The sequence below is a fragment of the Microplitis demolitor genome, chromosome 8, assembly GCF_026212275.2.
Source record: "Microplitis demolitor isolate Queensland-Clemson2020A chromosome 8, iyMicDemo2.1a, whole genome shotgun sequence".
Taxonomy (NCBI): domain Eukaryota; kingdom Metazoa; phylum Arthropoda; class Insecta; order Hymenoptera; family Braconidae; genus Microplitis; species Microplitis demolitor.
The window spans coordinates 7,106,744-7,125,917 of record NC_068552.1 but is presented as its reverse complement, the minus strand read 5'-3'; the positions used below and the strand labels follow the sequence as shown (position 1 = coordinate 7,125,917).

Below are 19,174 nucleotides of genomic sequence, written 5' to 3'. Positions count from 1 at the left end.
GTTACTGTTACTATGGTTATCAAGGTGGTTACCATGGTAACCGTTGTTATAATAACTGTCAAAATAAATAAATTGTAATAACAAATTCAGTTGTCAATTAAATTCAGAAGAATCATTAGAATAAAAGTAGAAAGATATTAAATACTAATATTCTATAAATCATCTACAGTATTATTTTATATAATGTTAGGCAAATATATTTTGATTTCAAATTTTCTACTAGGTCGATTCAGTCTAAACTATTGGTTAGTTAATCATTTTTCTTCTGAAAGTTATAGGTCAAAATTAACCCATAATTGTAAGATTCTAAAATGGTTTAAAAAAGTAATATTATAAAAAAAAAATATAAAAACAGTTGGCCTTAAAGGTCATCCCTGCAAATTCCCGTTAATTTTATATTTAAGCGCTCAAAATCCAGAGACACGGTAGTGTCTCGCGCCAAGTACACGGTCAAACACATGTATATGTGTGAGTGTGTAGCGCGAGCCTACCTGTCTCTTTTCTTGAGTCGGAGTGGTGTTTTATGGTTATGAGTTACATTCTTTTTTATTAAAACTAAAACACGGCTCATTTCTGGTTTTTCTGAAATATTTGTGTCTCACTCAAAGTTTACCAACTGAATTTTATCACATTTTATTATTATTTATCTTTCAAAATATAAAAAACGTTAGCATATACTATAGTACCTTAAAAATTGAGATTTCAGAAATTTTTTTCATCTATAATATATGCTTATTTATTACCGTCTTAGAATAAATAGTTTCAAGAAGGAGCATGATTAACTCAACTATGGAGACTATGTAGTCTCCATAGACTCAACATTAAAGTTTTTAAAATCTGTCTTGATTTTTCAACACTAGAGAGCGCTTTCATTACCCTCGTATGCACAAACAAAGAGGCCTAATGCCTAATATTATTTTACCCATGACGAATGAATAAGCAAGTTTGGGTCAACTATTAACTACCCTAATGGCTACTTTAGCTTGAAATTGACAATAATTTGACAATGAAATTACCTGCAATTCGCTGCCTGACTTTGCTGTCAGTTTAACAGCGAAAGTTGAATAGTAAAATTTGCGGTTAATTTTTCCCCAATGTAGAGGTAACTTTTTTTTATTAGAAACAAAACCCAATTAGCACGGTTTGCTTAGCAAAAGTTCAACTTTACGAAAAAATCCTTTAATTTTTCGTCAAATGTCGGTCAACTTCAGGCATTTTTGTTTTTGAAGACAATTTGTATAAAACTTATGAAGTGAATTTGCATTCTAATTCGGGTGGTCATTTAACGTCAAATTGTATGGCAAGTTGTATACCAATTGTCATCAAAAACGAAAAAGTCTGAAACTGACGGTCATTTGACAAAAAATTCAAGGAAACTTTTGTAAGTAAACTTTTGCTAAAGCAAATCGTGCTATTAGGGGGTATGCTCGGCAAATCTGATAATATGGTAAGTTTACCAGGAACTCAGTTTGGCCAACAGAAACAAACTAAAATATTTTTATATTTTTAATGTTGTTAGTCACACGCAAGTGACATTATCCACTACAAAGTGGTAATTTTAAGCTATCCTTATTTACCCGCTCAACTGAACTTGGATTTCAATCCTATTGTATGACTAAATGATGAGTTATAATCACGAAAGTATTTTCAATATTAAAAAATTAATTATAACTGTTTCCATCAACTGAAAATACTAATAAATTATTTACATCACAATTTTTATAACAAACTCGATCTAAATAATTTCGTGTATCTCAACAGTTTTGTTAAACTCGATAATGGTATAATAACTAAAAATTACCATAAAAGTCAAGAATTCGATTGATTAGTTTATTGATGTTTATTTAAGTTGGCATGTGTTATATCTTAAAAAAAGTGGCGCTTAAAAGTAAAACAATAGTGGGGGTCATTGTTCTTAAAAAGAATTTTTCCTAAAAATATTCTCTATTTTCTCACAAGAAAAAAAAATCATTACAATAATACTTTTTTAAAAGTTAATTTCAATTTATGCGGTAAATTATAGTGTACTATTATTGTCTAATAATGATTAAACTGTGAGCCAATAGAATGATTTTAAACTTAAAAATGATTTGACGACTTGACAAAATATTACACTACGTTTGATCGTAGATGGGGCGACGCAGACAAAAATTTTCTGACAACTCTGAATTAAATTTTCCCTCAATCTGCGCTGGATATAGGACGGCAAAATGAAAAAAAAACTCATATTTCTTAGTTGCTAAGATTATTTCATGTAAATGTTTCGTAATATTAAAAAATTTATAATTATTGTATCAAAGAATTTTATTCAGAAATATTAAAAACAATGTAACTTTCAGATAATATTTGAAGTTGCTTTGCTTTACAAAACAAAGAGAAATCCCACCAAAAACAGATTCTCTGTAAAAAATCTCGCCAAGCACACGTTCAACACTATCTATGAATGGAAAAAATGTACTTTGCAAAAAGATATAAAATCTTGAAAACACCAAGTAACTGGTAGCATTGGAAATCATGAGAAAAATCTGAATCAAAATATATAATAAAAAAAATGATCCGAATGTACTTGGTGTGCGTTTAAACAATAAATTTTCTTGTTATCGTCATTTGTTTGCAGTTTACTAAAATTCAGAATCGATCATAGAAATTGACTGTAAAATCAAAAGCGTGTAGTCAAAAATTACACACTTGCCGAAAAACATTGAAATGCGGCAAGCAAGCTATAGAAATTTAACACACCGTTAAACGTGTATCAACCCTGCTTAAAAAATCCGATAGATTCTTATAGCTGTATGTATAAGGCCCTATACTTAACTATAGCGCTTCTCATAGAACTCATTCATTCTTATAAAATCCCTATAGGAATGCATGAGAATCTATTGGATTCTATGAGATTTTCTAAACAGGGAAATGACTACAAAAAAACTATAGTTTGCGTATGACAAACATGGGATACACTCCATGTGTTTAAAAATAATACACTTATAGAGTGGATTTGCAGTGAATTACTTGACTCAATGAAATCGTGACGCACACCAAGTACATTCGGATAATTTTTTTTATTATATATTTTGATTCAGATTTTTCTCATGATTTCCAATGCTACCAGTTACTTGGTGTTTTCAATATTTTATAGCTTTTTGTAAAGTACATTTTTTCCATTCATAGATAGTGTTGAACGTGTACTTGGCGCGATTATTTACAGAGAATCTGTTTTTGGTGGGATTTCAATGTTTTTCGGCAAGTGTGTAAATTTTGACTACACGCTTTTGATTTTACAGTCAATTTCTATAATCGATTCTGAATTTTAGTAAACTGCAAACAAATGACGATAACAAGAAAATTTATTGTTTAAACGCACACCAAGTACATTCGGATCATTTTTTTTTATTATATATTTTGATTCAGATTTTTCTCATGATTTCCAATGCTACCAGTTACTTGGTGTTTTCAAGATTTTATATCTTTTTGCAAAGTACATTTTTTCCATTCATAGATAGTGTTGAACGTGTACATGGCGAGATTTTTTACAGAGAATCTGTTTTTGGTGGGATTGTACTTACTCCGAGCTCAAAAATCTGGTAAAAGTTCAATATAACATTATTTCTTGAATTCTAAAACCAAAATACTTTTGAATGAATTAACCGATTTTTACGCAATTGGTGGCATTCGACGCAGTTTTTCAGGCCTCATAAAGAGTCATTGAGTTTTAATCGATCGAAGTATGAATTTCGATATAATTCAGAAAAAACATTTTTTTCTGTTTTTTTTTTCGACAACGATAACTCATAAAAGAATGAATCGATTGTGACCGGGCTAGCGGCGATCGACGTGGTTTCTTGATGTTGAGAGCTGATTAGTTTTTGGAATTGATCAGTAGTCGTTTAAAAGTAATTCTATAAAAACCACATTGAAAAAATTTTTTTTTTTGTAGTATTTTTGAGATTTCTCAAAATATACCGGTTCGAATCGGTATAAATTGTATTTAAAATCTAAGTTTGGTCGAGCCCTTTCGGATGGCACCAACCGAGATCAAATCGGTCGAGCCGTTCAAAAGTTATAAGAGGTTTACATACGGCCACACACACACACACACACACACACACACACACACATACATAAAGATATACGGACATCACTGCGGAAACATTCGGGGAGAATTCCTAGGACCTCAAAACGTCAACATCCGTTTAAAACTCGATTTTCTAACAAAGGAGTAAAATTAATAACTTCCCGATTTTTCAGCGGGATGTTAAAAATGTTGTGTGAAGTACAAGATTAACTTTGAATTGGAGACTTGAACATAAAACGATAATAAAACTATTAGAGATTGGAAAGAGTATATCAAATAATAATAATTATTCAATTTTATTTATTTCAAACACACTTTCTATTAGTTAATGAATCTTAGATTATTAATAATCATAAAATGGTTTTTGACGCAATTTATTGTAAATAATTCATTTGTGATTACTAATAATTATTAGTAATCGAAAATGAATTATAACTATAATGATATTGAAGTTGGCTTTAGATAAATGAATTATATCATGATATGCTTGAGAAAATAAATGAATAAATGTCAAAAATAAATCGCTGTCACGATATTTACAAAGAAAAATTTTAATAATTAAAAAAATTTTGGTATTTATACGTATTCGACGCTAATTTAAATAATTAAAATATCTATTCTTTATTATGGTGACTTCAATTGAGTATATGTCAATTATATTTTATTCATTGTTTTTAATTCAAGTAAGTCTTCATGAAAATTTTTTTATCATTTTTTCGAAAGTTTCCAGTTGGTAAGTGTTTATTTCAATTTATCAAAAAATTTTTTATTACTTTACTAATTCTGATTTTATCAATTTACGTGAAAATTTAAATTTTACATTTAATGCGATAATAGTTTTTAATTACGAACTTCTGTTAATTTTCAGTTCAGTAAATTTAATTTTTTTTAAAGTATATTTTGAAATAAACATAGTATTTTATTATCGATAAATATTTAAAGTATAATTGAAAAAATTATTTAATATATATTCATCATAATGGATGTAGAATATATTTTGATAGATGGAATATTTTCTTCTTTATCTTTACTGGTTTACGGTAATGTATTAATGGCTAATAAAATGAGAAATATTATTGTTTCTCATGTCATTAACAACTGGGATAGATTTAAATCTTATACTGTTATGTCATCTGGCAAGAATTATGATTCAGTAGGTTTATACTTTACCGAAATGTCTAAACGAAACACATATGGATCTGTTTGTGAAATTATGGCAGCCGCAGAGATATTTCCATATCGGTTTGAAGTGTATCAAGGTGATTGCATTATAGCTTCCGTTGGTGAAGCAATTCGATGTGTAAAAAGGTTACGTTTTACGGGGCATGATAATAATGGTCACTAATAACGTTGCTTCATCGTGTTTAAATTTAAATAGTGATAATTATGATAAACAAAGTGATGAAAATGTATCATTTTTAGTGCCTCAAACTCAAGAAAATATATTAGCGGAAGTTTTACTACCTCAATTAATTCCTAACGTTGAATTACAAAGTTCAAGTGAATCAGTTATTAATGATGTGAATCCCCTTCAATCAAATGGGAGAAAAAAAAGGAGGAAAAGAGTCAACTATACAATTAGAAAGAGACAATTGCGACAAGCCACTTTAAATTACACTCATCGTAATCCTGATGTACATAGAAAGGCGACAAAAAAATACGCTTCTAATAACCCTCATGTTAGTCGTGCAGCTACAACTAAGTACAACGAGAAACGATTACAAATTAAATTAATGTCTTGGACTTTGAAAGCTTTATCTGGCCTTAGTTACGAACCGAGTATTGACTATCAAAATGATAAAATTGTAAATCTTGGGCATCGATTACCCTGTTCTTGGTGTCGTGCTTTGAAATGGAAGGATGAGGCTGAAGGAATGTGCTGTAGTGGTGGTAAAGTTCAGCTCCCTACTCTTCAACGCTACCCAGAGCCTTTACATAGTCTTTTAACTCATCAGCACCCAATCTCAGAACATTTTCTTTCTTCTCTTCGAAAGTATAATGGGTGCTTTCAAATGACGTCTTTTGGATCAAAAGAGGTAAAGGAGGGTAGTTTTATGACAACATTTAAAGTGCAGGGACAAGTCTACCATAGGATAGGAAGCCTTATGGTAGAAAATAATCAACAACCATCATTTCTCCAAATATACTTTGTTGGTGATGATAATCGTGAAAGAGAAATTCGTTGTGGGATCTGTCCTAGTATTAAGCCAGAGTTAATTCACCAACTTCAAAATTTGCTTCATGAACACCATCAATACATTAAAGATTTTAAGGTTGCTATTGAATCAGTTCCTAAGAATCAGAAAGAGTTTCAGGTTATAGTTAATGCTGATAAAAAGCCTCCGGGTGAACATCGAGGTCGTTTCAATGCTCAAATGGCTAAAGAAGTAGCAGTTATCATCGTTGGACAAAATTTTGGAAAGAGAGATATCATCCTGAACAGCAGAGACGATAAGTTCGCGCGTATGTTCTGTCGTGGAGAAGATGGCTATCACATTAATATTCCTAAGCGTGATGGAAAAACTAAGCGTCCTCTAAATAAGACCGTGTCAGCTTCTGAGTTTTACAGTTATAGAATAATGGAGCGTAATGGAGAAGAAAATCATTTACTTTTATTTCGCACTCTATTAAATCAATTTTTGGTTGATATGTATGCGAAAATTGAAACTGAACGACTTAATTGGATTCGTAACCATCAAACAAACTTACGAAGTGAAGAATACGTTCACCTTAAAGACGCTTTAACGAAAACCGACGGTCAGATAACAGAAATAGGTAAAATGGTTGTGCTGCCATCTTCTTTTACTGGTGGGCCACGATACATGCATGAACGAACTCAAGATGATATGACTTATGTACGTCATTTCGGACGTCCAGACTTTTTTATTACGTTCACTTGCAATCCAAAATGGAAAGAAATTGAAGAGCTTTTAGTTCAAGGCCAAAAATATCACGATAGACATGACTTAATAGTAAGAATTTTTTACGTGAAAATTAAGCATATGATGAATCTTCTGACAAAAGGTTGCATTTTTGTCAAAACGAAGTGTCATATGTATACTGTGGAATGGCAGAAACGTAGACTTCCTCACATTCATATCCTTCTGTGGTTAGAAGAAAAGCTGAGACCAGAATCTATTGATAAGGTAATTAGTGCTGAACTGCCTAATCAAGATCAAGATCAAGAACTGTATGAAAAAATAAAAACAAATATGATTCACGGTCCATGTGGTTCTTTTAATAGAAATTCTCCCCGTATGGTGGATGGTTCATGCACGAAAAAATATCCAAAACATTTTATAAAGGAAACCCAATTAGGAGAAGATGGATATCCTAAATATCGTCGGCGATCTCCTGAAGATGGTGGAGTAACAACAATAATAAATGGAATTAATATAGACAATCGATGGGTGGTACCGTATAACCCTGTCCTGTGTCGTACATTCAAAGCTCATATAAATGTTGAAGTTTGCAACTCAGTGAAATCAATTAAATATATTTGTAAGTATATAAATGAGGGATCTGATCAAGCAGCATTCACTGTTGGAGATCTTGATGAAGTGACAAAGTATGAAGCAGGACGATACATTAGCACTTCTGAGGCAGTTTCGCGAATACTGAGTTTTCCTATCCACGAGAGATTCCCTCCAGTTATGCATCTTGCTGTACATTTAGAAAATGGTCAACGAGTTTTTTTTAATGAAAATAATATACTCAATCAACAATTCTAAAACAACACTTATGGCTTTTTTTGAACTCTGTAAAGTGGACAATTTTGCGAAAAAATTATTATATTGTGAAGTTCCAGCTTATTATGTCTGGAGAAAACACCAGTTTCACAGAAGAAAACAAGGAAAAATTGTGCCAGGTTATTTAGGTATAAAAAAAGATCATGTTTTAGGCAGAGTGTATACTGTCCATCCTACCAATACTGAATGTTATTACCTCCGTCTTCTTTTGCATGAAGTTCGCGGTCCAGATTTATTTACGGCTTTAAGAACTATAAAAGATTTAATCTATCCTACATTTCAAGAAGCTTGCAGAGTAATGGGATTGCTCGAAGACGATGCTCATGGGGATCAAACTTTAGCAGAAGTCTCAATTTCTGATTCATCTTACAAAATACGTGAATTGTTTGCTGTTATGTTAGTTTTTTGCCAAGTTGGAGATCCGATTAAATTATGGGATAAATATCAAGATAATTTCACGGACGATATTAAAAGACGAATGAGTAGGAATCGCGAAAACTCTGAGTTAGATGTTGATATTGTTTACAATCAATGTTTGATTAATCTTGAAGATATGTTCTTTGCTATGTCAGGTAAGACTCTTTCACAATTTGGTCTCACTTCACCATCTCGAGAACAAGAATCTGGTATTATTAATCAACAATATTTAAATAAATTAGCTTATGACACTGATAAGTTAAACGAAGAAGTGATAAAAAGTGTTCCGATACTGAATAAAGAACAGAAAGAAGCATATGAATCTATATTGAATAGTGTCGTTTTTGATTCTGGACGATTGTTCTTCCTTGATGCTCCTGGTGGAACGGAAAAAACATTCTTGATTAATTTGTTGCTTGCGAAAATTAGAAGTGAAAAAAGTATTGCTATTGCTGTTGCTTTTTCAGGAATTGCGGCTACTTTAATTGACGGAGGCAAAACAGCTCACTTGACATTTAAATTACCTCTTGAAATGAATCATTCTGATAATATTCTATGCAATATTTTTAAGCAGAGTTATATGGCTCACGTTATCAGAGAAGCAAAACTGATAGTATGGGATGAATGCACTATGGCTCACAAAAATGCTATTGAAGCTCTCAATAGAACTCTTAAGGATATAAGAAATAGTGACCGAATAATGGGTGGAATAACTGTTGTTTTAGCTGGTGACTTCAGACAAACTTTACCTGTTGTACCACGAGGTACACGTGCAGATGAAGTCAAAGTCTGTCTCAAATCCTCAGTTTTATGGCCTCATGTTAACGTACTGTCTTTGAAAATTAATATGCGCGTTCATATACAACATGATTTGAGAGCAGAAGAATTTTCCAAGTTACTCATTGATATAGGGAATGGACAAATTTCAGAAGTTGACGGACGAATAAGTATTCCGAATAACCTAGGTGATATTGTTGATGATTTAACTACATTAACTAATAAAATATACCCAGATATCAATAAAATTGGAGTTAATTGCTCTTCATGGCTAAAAGAAAGAGCTATTCTGACTCCAACGAATGATTCAGCGAATAGCATTAACAACTATCTTATATAAAAGCTATCAACTAATCAAATGAAGTATAAATCTATTGATACAGTCGTAGAAGTTGATGATGCTGTCCATTATCCTGTCGAGTTCTTACATACACTCAATCCACCCGGAATACCATCTCATATTCTCTATAAAATTAAAAATGGCGCACTTTAAGCTTGTATTTGAGAAAATTAATTTTAAAACTTAATTATTAATCACTGGGACTTTGCACTGTGCAAATTCCCAACCAGAATAAAAGATGATGTACTATAATTATTAGACTTAAATCTTTTATATTTGTGTTACGTCCAAACTATTTTGGTTTGTTTATACATTATTTTATCTTATTTTATTTTATTTTCATTTAAATCTTACATTTTATGTTTTACTTAACATTTTATTTAGCATTAGGCAATTTGTCCGAACACCTAATCTATATAGTAATATTATATTGGGTAAAAAGGAATTTTAATCCTCACCCGAGGTCAGAGTGGCCGCTGACGCACTTCCTTATCGTCAGCACACTCTAAATAAGACCTAAAGTAAATATTACAGATAAGTATTATTTACTTTAGGCCTTATCTGTTATGAGTTTTTGAATGTTTTCCAAATTGAAAAACCATCAAAAAACAAATAATGGTGTTTGGACAAGTGAGTAGTTAAAAAAACAAGCAAAAAGGTTTTCATTACGATAGTGAAATTATTTAAAAGAGAAAGCGACACAAACAAAAATTATAATAGAATAAAATTTAAAATCAAAATATTAAATATTCAAATGAAAATTTATCAACAACCAAAATGAGTAAACATAAAAATAGTAAAAATATAGAATGACCATAGGCAATAAGATTAACTAATTAATTAATTAAAAGGAAATTAATTCACAACATGATATATTCTATGAAATGATATAATTTGTAAGTGATATAACTTATATTGTTAATCAAATGATGCAGCTTATGAACAATGCGATTTACAAGATTCCTAAAATGGTTTAATCTATAATTAATACTACTTTTAACAAAATGCAGTTTATAGAATGATATGAATTATAAATGGTAAAATAGTATAGTTTAGAAAACGTAATGCAGGTTCAAGATGATCATTTATAAATAATATAGTTTATAAGATCCACAGAATGATATAGCTTATGAACATTATGTAGTTTATAAAATTATCATTTATAAATAATATAGTTTATAAGATTTACAAAATGATATAGTTTAGCGATGATATAAGAATATAATAATATAATTTATCCAATAAGGCTGAAGGGCGGGTTGTGTTGGACCCATGTAGAGGGCGTCCGACGCAACTACGTCAGTGGGAAAACAATGTGGAAGGGATAGTGCGGCCCCGAAACAATGGGTTTCCGGAAGGAAGTGGAAGAGTTGGATGGAGACGGCAGAGCGTGGGCGTGGAATTCCCCCCAAACTTACGGAATTGGGTCCACCCGAAAAAACCGCTATATCTAGGCAGATTTTTATGTACTCGCTCTCTCATGTCCTTACAAGCCTAGTCTAAAGTTCATCAGTAGACAAAAATAAGTGTCGAGCAATATCAAAACGCGAGTGAGAATAGCAGAGCAAATAAAGTACTACATAAGTAAATCAGCGTACTACATAAGTAACCAGGTACGATTTTTAATTAAATACCATTAACTACCATTTTCTTTGGAATATAAATTAGAGTAGGCTGAGTAGCCACCTAATGATCCATTCTTATAATCATTTTCTTTTATTGTAAATTAGAGTGGGCTAGCTAGCTACCTAACAATTTATTTCTACAAAATTTCATTGTAGATTAGAGTCTGCCAGTAGTCACCTAATATTCTTTATAAAATTGCTCGACAAAAATATTTCATTCACATACAAGTAAGAACTAAATTCAAATCAATTGATAATACGTTAAAGTATAACTATACATTGTCTTCGAAATACTTCAAATTGTTTTTCAAAAGTGTTTCAAATAATTTTGCCATACTAAGTAAATTATTTCAAAAATCATTGCGCGCTAGTTAAATTAAAATTTACTTTGAATTATATAGAATTGCAATTTAGAATCTTGACTTCTTTTTATTGTCTAATTTTTAATCAGTTAGCCATTATTTTTGGATTATAGTAAAAAGATATTTGAATTTTATAATTATTACGGATTAGGATTTATTTCCAACATTGTTATAAGAAACACAATCTCCAAACCTCAAAATTTTGTAATTAAGTTGACAATATAGTTAAGAATTAACATTTTAACAAAGTTTTATTAGTTTAAAATTAAATCTATTCTCTTTCATATAAGATCTCTGGGGTTCCCGGTCTATAGGCTTCGTCTTGAGCCAAATACCCACAAAATATTCATTTATGTCAATTTCTGACATAACATTTGTATTGTAAAATTGAATATCAAATAATTAATATTTTCAATAATTTTATACTTTGCACAATCGAGCAATTGTAAATTAATTAAAGTAATTTGATATGTAGATAAATAAAATGTATAATTCAATATATACAATATTATTTTTAAAAAATGGCGAAGTGTCATTGGGAGTTTGACCTACCTATATTCCCCATTCCATTTCGCGTAAAAACGATTGCCTATCGCTGAATAAAAATTTATAAGAAACAAATGCAAAATTATTTATTTCTTGTCACGCATTAATTAATTAATTAATGTAACGGGACGGTTAAGTCCACCTCCGTTTGACGGGAGGCCGATTCCTCACCCTTTTGGGCATATTCGCGCTGCGCAAATCCCCTGTTTTCCACCATAATATTATCATAAAGCAAAACAATGAGCAAGCTCAATATTGGCGGATGTTATAACCCTTATGATCAGAGATCCTTTGCATGTGGGTGCCAAACCAACAGCCACTACGAGTCCGACCGCAGATGGGCCCATGCACTCCTTCCGTCTCAGGAAATAAAGAGACTCTTGGTCGAAGTGGGGCTTGGAATGGGCCCCCCATAGTTCCATTTTCATGTATTGGTCGACATACCACAGTTGGTCGAGAGAGGACGTGGTTTCTTCCCTTGCCTTCCTGAGAAGACACCCAGTTTGTTCTACATTCATTCATCCATACTTCAACACATTCACACACACACCTAACTTCGGACTGACACCCGGGATGCACAGAGTCCTCACAAATCGTGAGTTCTGTACACCCATGCCCAGAAGCTCCGACAATAACTGAGTGGATGCCAGTTGAACCGCGGTCTAGTAGTCTTCTCCTCCTTCCCCTCGGTGCTGGAACTGGCTGCTGAGCTTGTGGTGAAGACAATCTTTGCTGAAACCATTAAAAATTTTAAAGGAGTCTGGGGATGCGGCCACTACGAGTCCGACCGCAGATGGGCCCATGCACTCCTTCCGTCTCAGGAAATAAAGAGACTCTTGGTCGAAGTGGGGCTTGGAATGGGCCCCCCATAGTTCCATTTTCATGTATTGGTCGACATACCACAGTTGGTCGAGAGAGGACGTGGTTTCTTCCCTTGCCTTCCTGAGAAGACACCCAGTTTGTTCTACATTCATTCATCCATACTTCAACACATTCACACACACACCTAACTTCGGACTGACACCCGGGATGCACAGAGTCCTCACAAATCGTGAGTTCTGTACACCCATGCCCAGAAGCTCCGACAATAACTGAGTGGATGCCAGTTGAACCGCGGTCTAGTAGTCTTCTCCTCCTTCCCCTCGGTGCTGGAACTGGCTGCTGAGCTTGTGGTGAAGACAATCTTTGCTGAAACCATTAAAAATTTTAAAGGAGTCTGGGGATGCGGCCAGAATCCGCCCGATTTGTGGCCACTCCGCGACCCACCCTTCTATACTTTGGAGCACCTCACGCTGAGGCTCGAACTCGGTGCGTTTTAGCAGTAAGTGCTGAACGGTATTCCACCCTTTGTTGCATTGGGGGCATTCGCGATCTTTTGCGAGTCCGTACTTGAAGAGTCTATCCTTAAAACGGCCGTGACCGGTTAAAATCTGGGTAAGCCAGAAATTAGGGCTGATGTGTTTGCTCGCTAGACGTTCAGTAACGTCGGGGAAGAAGTTGAATGTTGTTCATCCTGTTTCCGCTGTGGACCGCTGTTCTTGCCATCTGCGAATGGTTTCTTTCCTGAGGGATACAAGGCCTTCTTCGTCATCTGGCTGCACGGTCGCGTTTCAAGGGTTGCCTGTTTGCCAGTGCGGAGATTATAGCGGGCGCAACGTTCGTTAATCACAAGCTGAATGGGTACTGCCCCCGCAACTACACAAAGTCCCTCATACGATGCCGTCTTGTATGAAGACGTCATCGTAATCAGGGCTCGGTGTTGCAGAGCCCTAAGAGCCTTCCATTCCTCAACCCCACATAGATTACTCCAGCCAGCTGCCGCATAAGTGACAACAGGCGGAAAGTAGCCCTTGTAGATAGCGGACAAAGCCGGAAGGCGCAGTCCCCATTCAGTCCGTGTGAGACGGCGTAGACGACCAAAAGTTTTGTCTAATTTCGCGCGCCTTGTCTTTGTGTGTGTTGTTGGTTTGAGGTCCTGGTCGAAATGTACCCCTAAGTATCTAACGCTCTTTTTGAATGCTATTTTTGTTCTACCTATTACAATTTTCGGTGGCTTTAAATCATACTTGGGCTTTTTCTGTATTTTCGCTTCATAGGGATACGGACCTTTGTCCTTGCGTGGACCGCGTCGGGTGTACTCTCTCTTGAGGAATATTACCGACAATATTTTCTCGACATATACTGTGACATATTTTCTCGATGTCGGCACGTGAGGTACTTGTCACGCATTGACTTGGGTAATATGGGCCTTCCGAACAATAAAAAAAAAACTCACGCTTTCAATAATTTAAATTTTGACGGCTTTACTTATAAACGCCATTCAAAATTAAAATTTGTTGAAAATACGTGGAAAGTCAGACAATCATTATTCTTTATATTAAAAAAAAAACTAACTCAATATGAAAAAAAGAATTATAACGAATGTGACAAACTTTTTGATAAGTAAGTGTGCTTTTCTGTAAATATTTTTTTTGAATAATATTTAAATAATTGATCGAAAAATGGAAAACTTTCGGGCTTCTGTTGATTTAAGTATCATAGTAATTTTATTTTTTAATTTAAATTATGAAAATGGTAATTAAAACATTTTACGACATTCAAGAAATACATTATTGTATAAATGATGATTAATTATGCTGTAAATATCATTGATTATAGTTTAAAAATATTAATTTTGCTTAAAATAAAATAAAAATCTATTGTTGCCTTTCTTGTAAATCTTAAATTCTGGTAATAACGGAAATTGATAACGCTGGTGTTGAATTCTCATGGTTGATTTATTTTTCTTCCATTTATGGAATGGCGTCCTCGAAAAAAAAAATCGGCCTGTCGGTTGACTTGCGGGCCAGCCCCAAAACTTCCCGCATATTTCAAGCTTCTTGAGCTCAAAAAATTGTTGAAGATACATTTTCGAGCTCCTCGAGCTTGAAAATACTTTTGTATCCTTTTGTTTTCAAAAAAAAAAAACGTTTTTTACGATTTTTTCTCAAACGATATCTCTCGAACAAATAAACCGATTAAGACGGTTAAGGTGGCAATCGACGCGTTTCATTGAGTTCTACAACTGATCAGATTTTGAAATTGATTTATTGAGTCGTTTTTGAAAAATTTCGAGAATACTAAAAAACTTTTTTTTTTAATTCTTTCGACAACGGTTTCTCTTCGAACGAATTAACCGATTTCGATATTTGAGGTGGCATTCGACGTGGCTTATTAAGCTTCATAGACTAGTTGATTTTGAAATCAATCCATCAAGCACATAAAAAATTATCCAAAAAAAAAATTTTTGAAAAAAGTTTATTTTTGGAATATCTCTGAACGAGCCTTGCCGATCAAACTCAATTTTTTCAGCTTTTAGATATTGACAAGCCGCGTCGAATGACATGTTGAAAATTAACATCGGTTCATCCGTTCAAAAGTTACAGATATTTACATACATACATACATACATACATACATACATACATACATACATACAAAAGTGGATTTATAGAAAGCTGTTAAAAATATGCCAATTGGAGGGCAATTAAATATTGCGTATCAGCACTTAGTTTTAAAGTAAGAACCCTACCACTTTTCTTGTCTGTGTAATGCCGATTCTTTCACAGTGCGATAGACAGCGTATTATCAATATTTTTACCCTCTTAATTCCTGTATTATTTACTTTTTAAGGAACTTTGTAGGAGCTTTACAAGCTCCATATGTAAAAATACGAAGTCAGTTTGGACGAGATTGTCGTAAGAATATTCCAAAAAACCCAAGAAATTTTATGGCCTACTGTGAGTTTCTTCAAACTCCTCAAGGTCAAAATCTTTTGTACTACACAACGCAAGTAGAACACTCAGGATCAATGATTCAGCATCGAATTCGATTGGTACTGACAAAAATACTTGCATAGGATTTTGGAGCAATGATGTGGTTCATTTTATTGACAAACAGTCAGCAATGTACATCGACGGAAACTTTCTGATTTAAACCAAACTTCCGTAATCGTTATCTGAACCTATATCGAGTCTTGATTATTTCAGAAAAGTTAAAAAACAAGGTATGTTATTTTCAATCCAATTTCTTAATATTGTGAGAATTATCTATAAAATAAAATGTTTATTATTATATTAATGTTCAGTCACGAGTTTGACTAATTTGAATCAAGCTTCGTGCATTTCCGCTAAGTCCGGGTGTGAAATGAGCGAATAAACTAATGGATCTGGTTTAGGCGAGGTTACTTAAACAATTAAAAAATTACACAGATTTTATCACCAATAAATTATAGATTTATTTACACTGATTTACACCTTAAAATTATGAGAATTATATACAATAGCGAATGCGACTAGATAAATTTATACGCGATAGCGAATGCAACTCAGTTATTTTATTCACGTATAAAAATTGACACGTGGTCAGTAGCGGTTAACTCAACAATAATTAATTAACAATTAATTATTAGCGACAGAACAGTTTATTTATTCTCAATAAATAGCAGCCTTGATATACTGTCTAAATATTGAGGATAATTCAGCGTAGCGGTTTTAGTTTAGTATCACACAAGAAATAATAAGCGAAGCGGTTCAAGCACGAGGTTGCAAGTAGCAAAGACACGTTGTAGAATGAATATTGGTAGCGTCGTTGAGTTGTCGAGAAGCTTGGTGTCGACGTGGCAGCCTTGCTGCATATAACGAATTTTCCTATTGGCTTAAAAGCGCGCCAACAGGTATCAGTTGATAGCGAGCTCTCTCATAGGCTGACCAATATAAAACGAATTTTGTGATTGGTCAGCTTGTAGCGGGTTCTCAGGACGTCTTGACACGATCCTGAGTTAGAAATTGTATGTGCCGGGCCCAAATAGCGAGTGACCCGGCACTATTCTGACCTTCAGTCAGTAGCGAGCTCGGCTTCTCCCGAACCGAGCGGAAATGCACGAAGCTTGATTTAAATTAATCAAGCTCGTGACTGAACACCGGGAGTTGCCGAACTCGCTACTGACTGAAGGTCAGAATAGTGCCAGGTCACTAGCTATTTGGGCCCAGTACATACAATTTCTAATTCAGAACCGTGTCAAGACGCCTTGAGAACCCGCTACAAACTGGCCAATCACATAATTCGTTTTATATTGGTCAGCTAATGAGAGAGTTCGCTATCAACTGCTACCTGTTGGCGCGCTTTCAAGCCAATGGGAAAATTCATTATATGCAGCAAGGCTGCCACATCGACACCAAGCTTCTTGACGACTCAACGACGCTACCATCTTTTTTGATTCTACTACGTGCTTTGCTACTTGTTACCTCGTACTCTTTAAATCGCTCCGCTATTCTTTTGTGATATTAAACTAAACCACTACGCTAATTTCTCTCTTTACTTAGTCAGTATACTAAGGCTGCTATTTACTGAAAGAAAATTAATTAATTGTGATTTATAATTATATTATAAAATAATTGCCGCTTAGATAATCGCTCGGACCACGTGTCAATTATATACGTGAATCTTATCACTAAAGTTGCATTCGCAATCTCATGTCTGTTATGTTGCATTCGCTATTAAGCATAATTTCTTACAATTTAAGGTGTGGATAAGTGTAAATAAATCTCTCATTTATTGATTGATAAAAACTGTGTAATTTTTAATTGTTTAATTCCTCACGCCTAAACCAGATCCATTTTAGTTTATTCGCTCACTTTACATTTTGGTCCTTCGAGCCGGATCTGGCGTGTTTTAAACAATTGAAAATTATTTAAAATTAAAAATCTAAAAGAAAAAATTGTGAGAAAAAGTGTGATGATAGTACTTGTGTCGTGAAAATCACTAAGTGCCGTGGGCGTTGCTGAGCACTGCTAGAGTGCTGCCCGGAGTGATCTATTTTATACACCGGTGTAAAAAGACTCTTTAGCAAAAACTGATCGAAAACTTAGCGTCGGTTTCACGTATCGCGTCCATTTTGTGCCACGTATCTTCAAGATGGCTGCCGAAGCTCAAGTTGCTCTTCAAATGAACCGCATTGACACGATGCGTAATATGCCCGCTTGCTTAACTATCGAAGTACTCGCTAACCAAGGTGCCGCCGCTATTGACGCAGAACTCGCTATCCTCAATGATTAGTGGAATCGCTTCAACACAACTCATGAGTGATTATTTGATGATGTACCTGAGATCATCGAAAATGAATACCACACATGTAATGCATATGGTACCTCTAATCTTGTATACACTGAGCCCAGAGTGAGACTCAGCACTGCTAGACCCGCTCCAGAACCTACTCATGAAGCCCAGCCCGCTAATCATGATCAAACCACCTACTTTGGAGGCGCGCATAAGGCTAACCTGCCTCACACTAAACTGCCCACCTTCCAGGGTTCCTATGACAAATGGAATTCGTTTAAGGACCTGTTCACCTCGCTGGTGATAAATGAAGATTCGCTGACCGGGTCTCAAACAATGCATTACCTGAAGACTCAGGTAAAAAGTGAAGCTGCTGCTCTACTCGCTAACCTACAGGTCACGGATGAAGATTTTCAAACTGCTTGGAATTTGCTGAACACTCGCTACACTAATCCACGCAGATTACTCGATATGCATATCGATGATTTGCTGGATCGTCAACCGGTGACGTCACACTCCACTGCTGATCTAGATGCGCTGCTACTCGCTAACAAAAAATCGCTGGACGCTATAGCTGCTTTGGGTATTCCAATTGGTGAGTTGGACCCCTTTTTAATTCGCTTGACTGTTTGTTGTTTACCGTCAGATTTGAGAGTAGACTGGATGGCTTCGCTTGGGTTATCCAATGAGTTTTCCACTTACCAACAGCTGCACGACATGCTCAAGGACAAGGTTGGTGCGTGGAAAAACACAGAGATTGGCGCAAAAATAACCTCTACACAATCTAAGAGTGCTAGTGAAAGACCACCATCACCAAAGTCTTACGCTAAGTCAGCTGCTACAAACAAACAAGTTAAGTTTGTAAACAGTCAATCCGCTCCCTCATCTACGCCAGCTGCATCTACTGGTTCCGCTAGCTATGTCGCTTTCACTCCAAAAGATCGTACGAGTGAACCAGGCATGTGCCCGGTCTGCAAGGAGCAACACTTTGTTCTCTTCTGCCCCGGTTACCAGAAGGCGTCGCCACAAAACAGAAGAACGATTATCCAGCGTTACCGTCTTTGTTTCAATTGTTTGGGGCGCCACCGCTACGCTGACTGCAGAACTAAGCAGAAGTGCCGCCATTGTGATCAGCCACATCACACGTCAACGCACATTGATGATGGTGCTGCCGCTAAACCAGGACAGGA

The 19,174-nt window shown here is 34.6% G+C and overlaps 2 protein-coding genes across 4 annotated transcripts in view; both read left to right on the top strand.

Annotated features, from left to right (window-relative positions):
• LOC103570454 (uncharacterized) overlaps positions 1-19,174 on the top strand; it is a 117,043-nt gene that overhangs the window by 30,716 nt on the left and 67,153 nt on the right. For all 3 annotated transcript variants that reach the window (XM_053741321.1, XM_053741322.1, XM_053741320.1), the window contains one exon: positions 15,561-15,933. The gene's annotated coding sequence lies outside the window, so the exon portion shown is untranslated. The remainder of the gene's footprint in view (positions 1-15,560; positions 15,934-19,174) is intronic.
• Positions 5,407-7,803, top strand: LOC128668462 (uncharacterized). The gene has a single exon (XM_053741531.1). It carries the CDS (start codon positions 5,407-5,409, stop codon positions 7,801-7,803), a length of 2,397 nt encoding a protein of 798 aa, XP_053597506.1.

Coding starts and splice junctions, on each gene's coding strand:
- LOC128668462 (XM_053741531.1), top strand. CDS start 5,407: ATGGTCACTAATAACGTTGCTTCATCGTGTTTAAATTTAAATAGTGAT.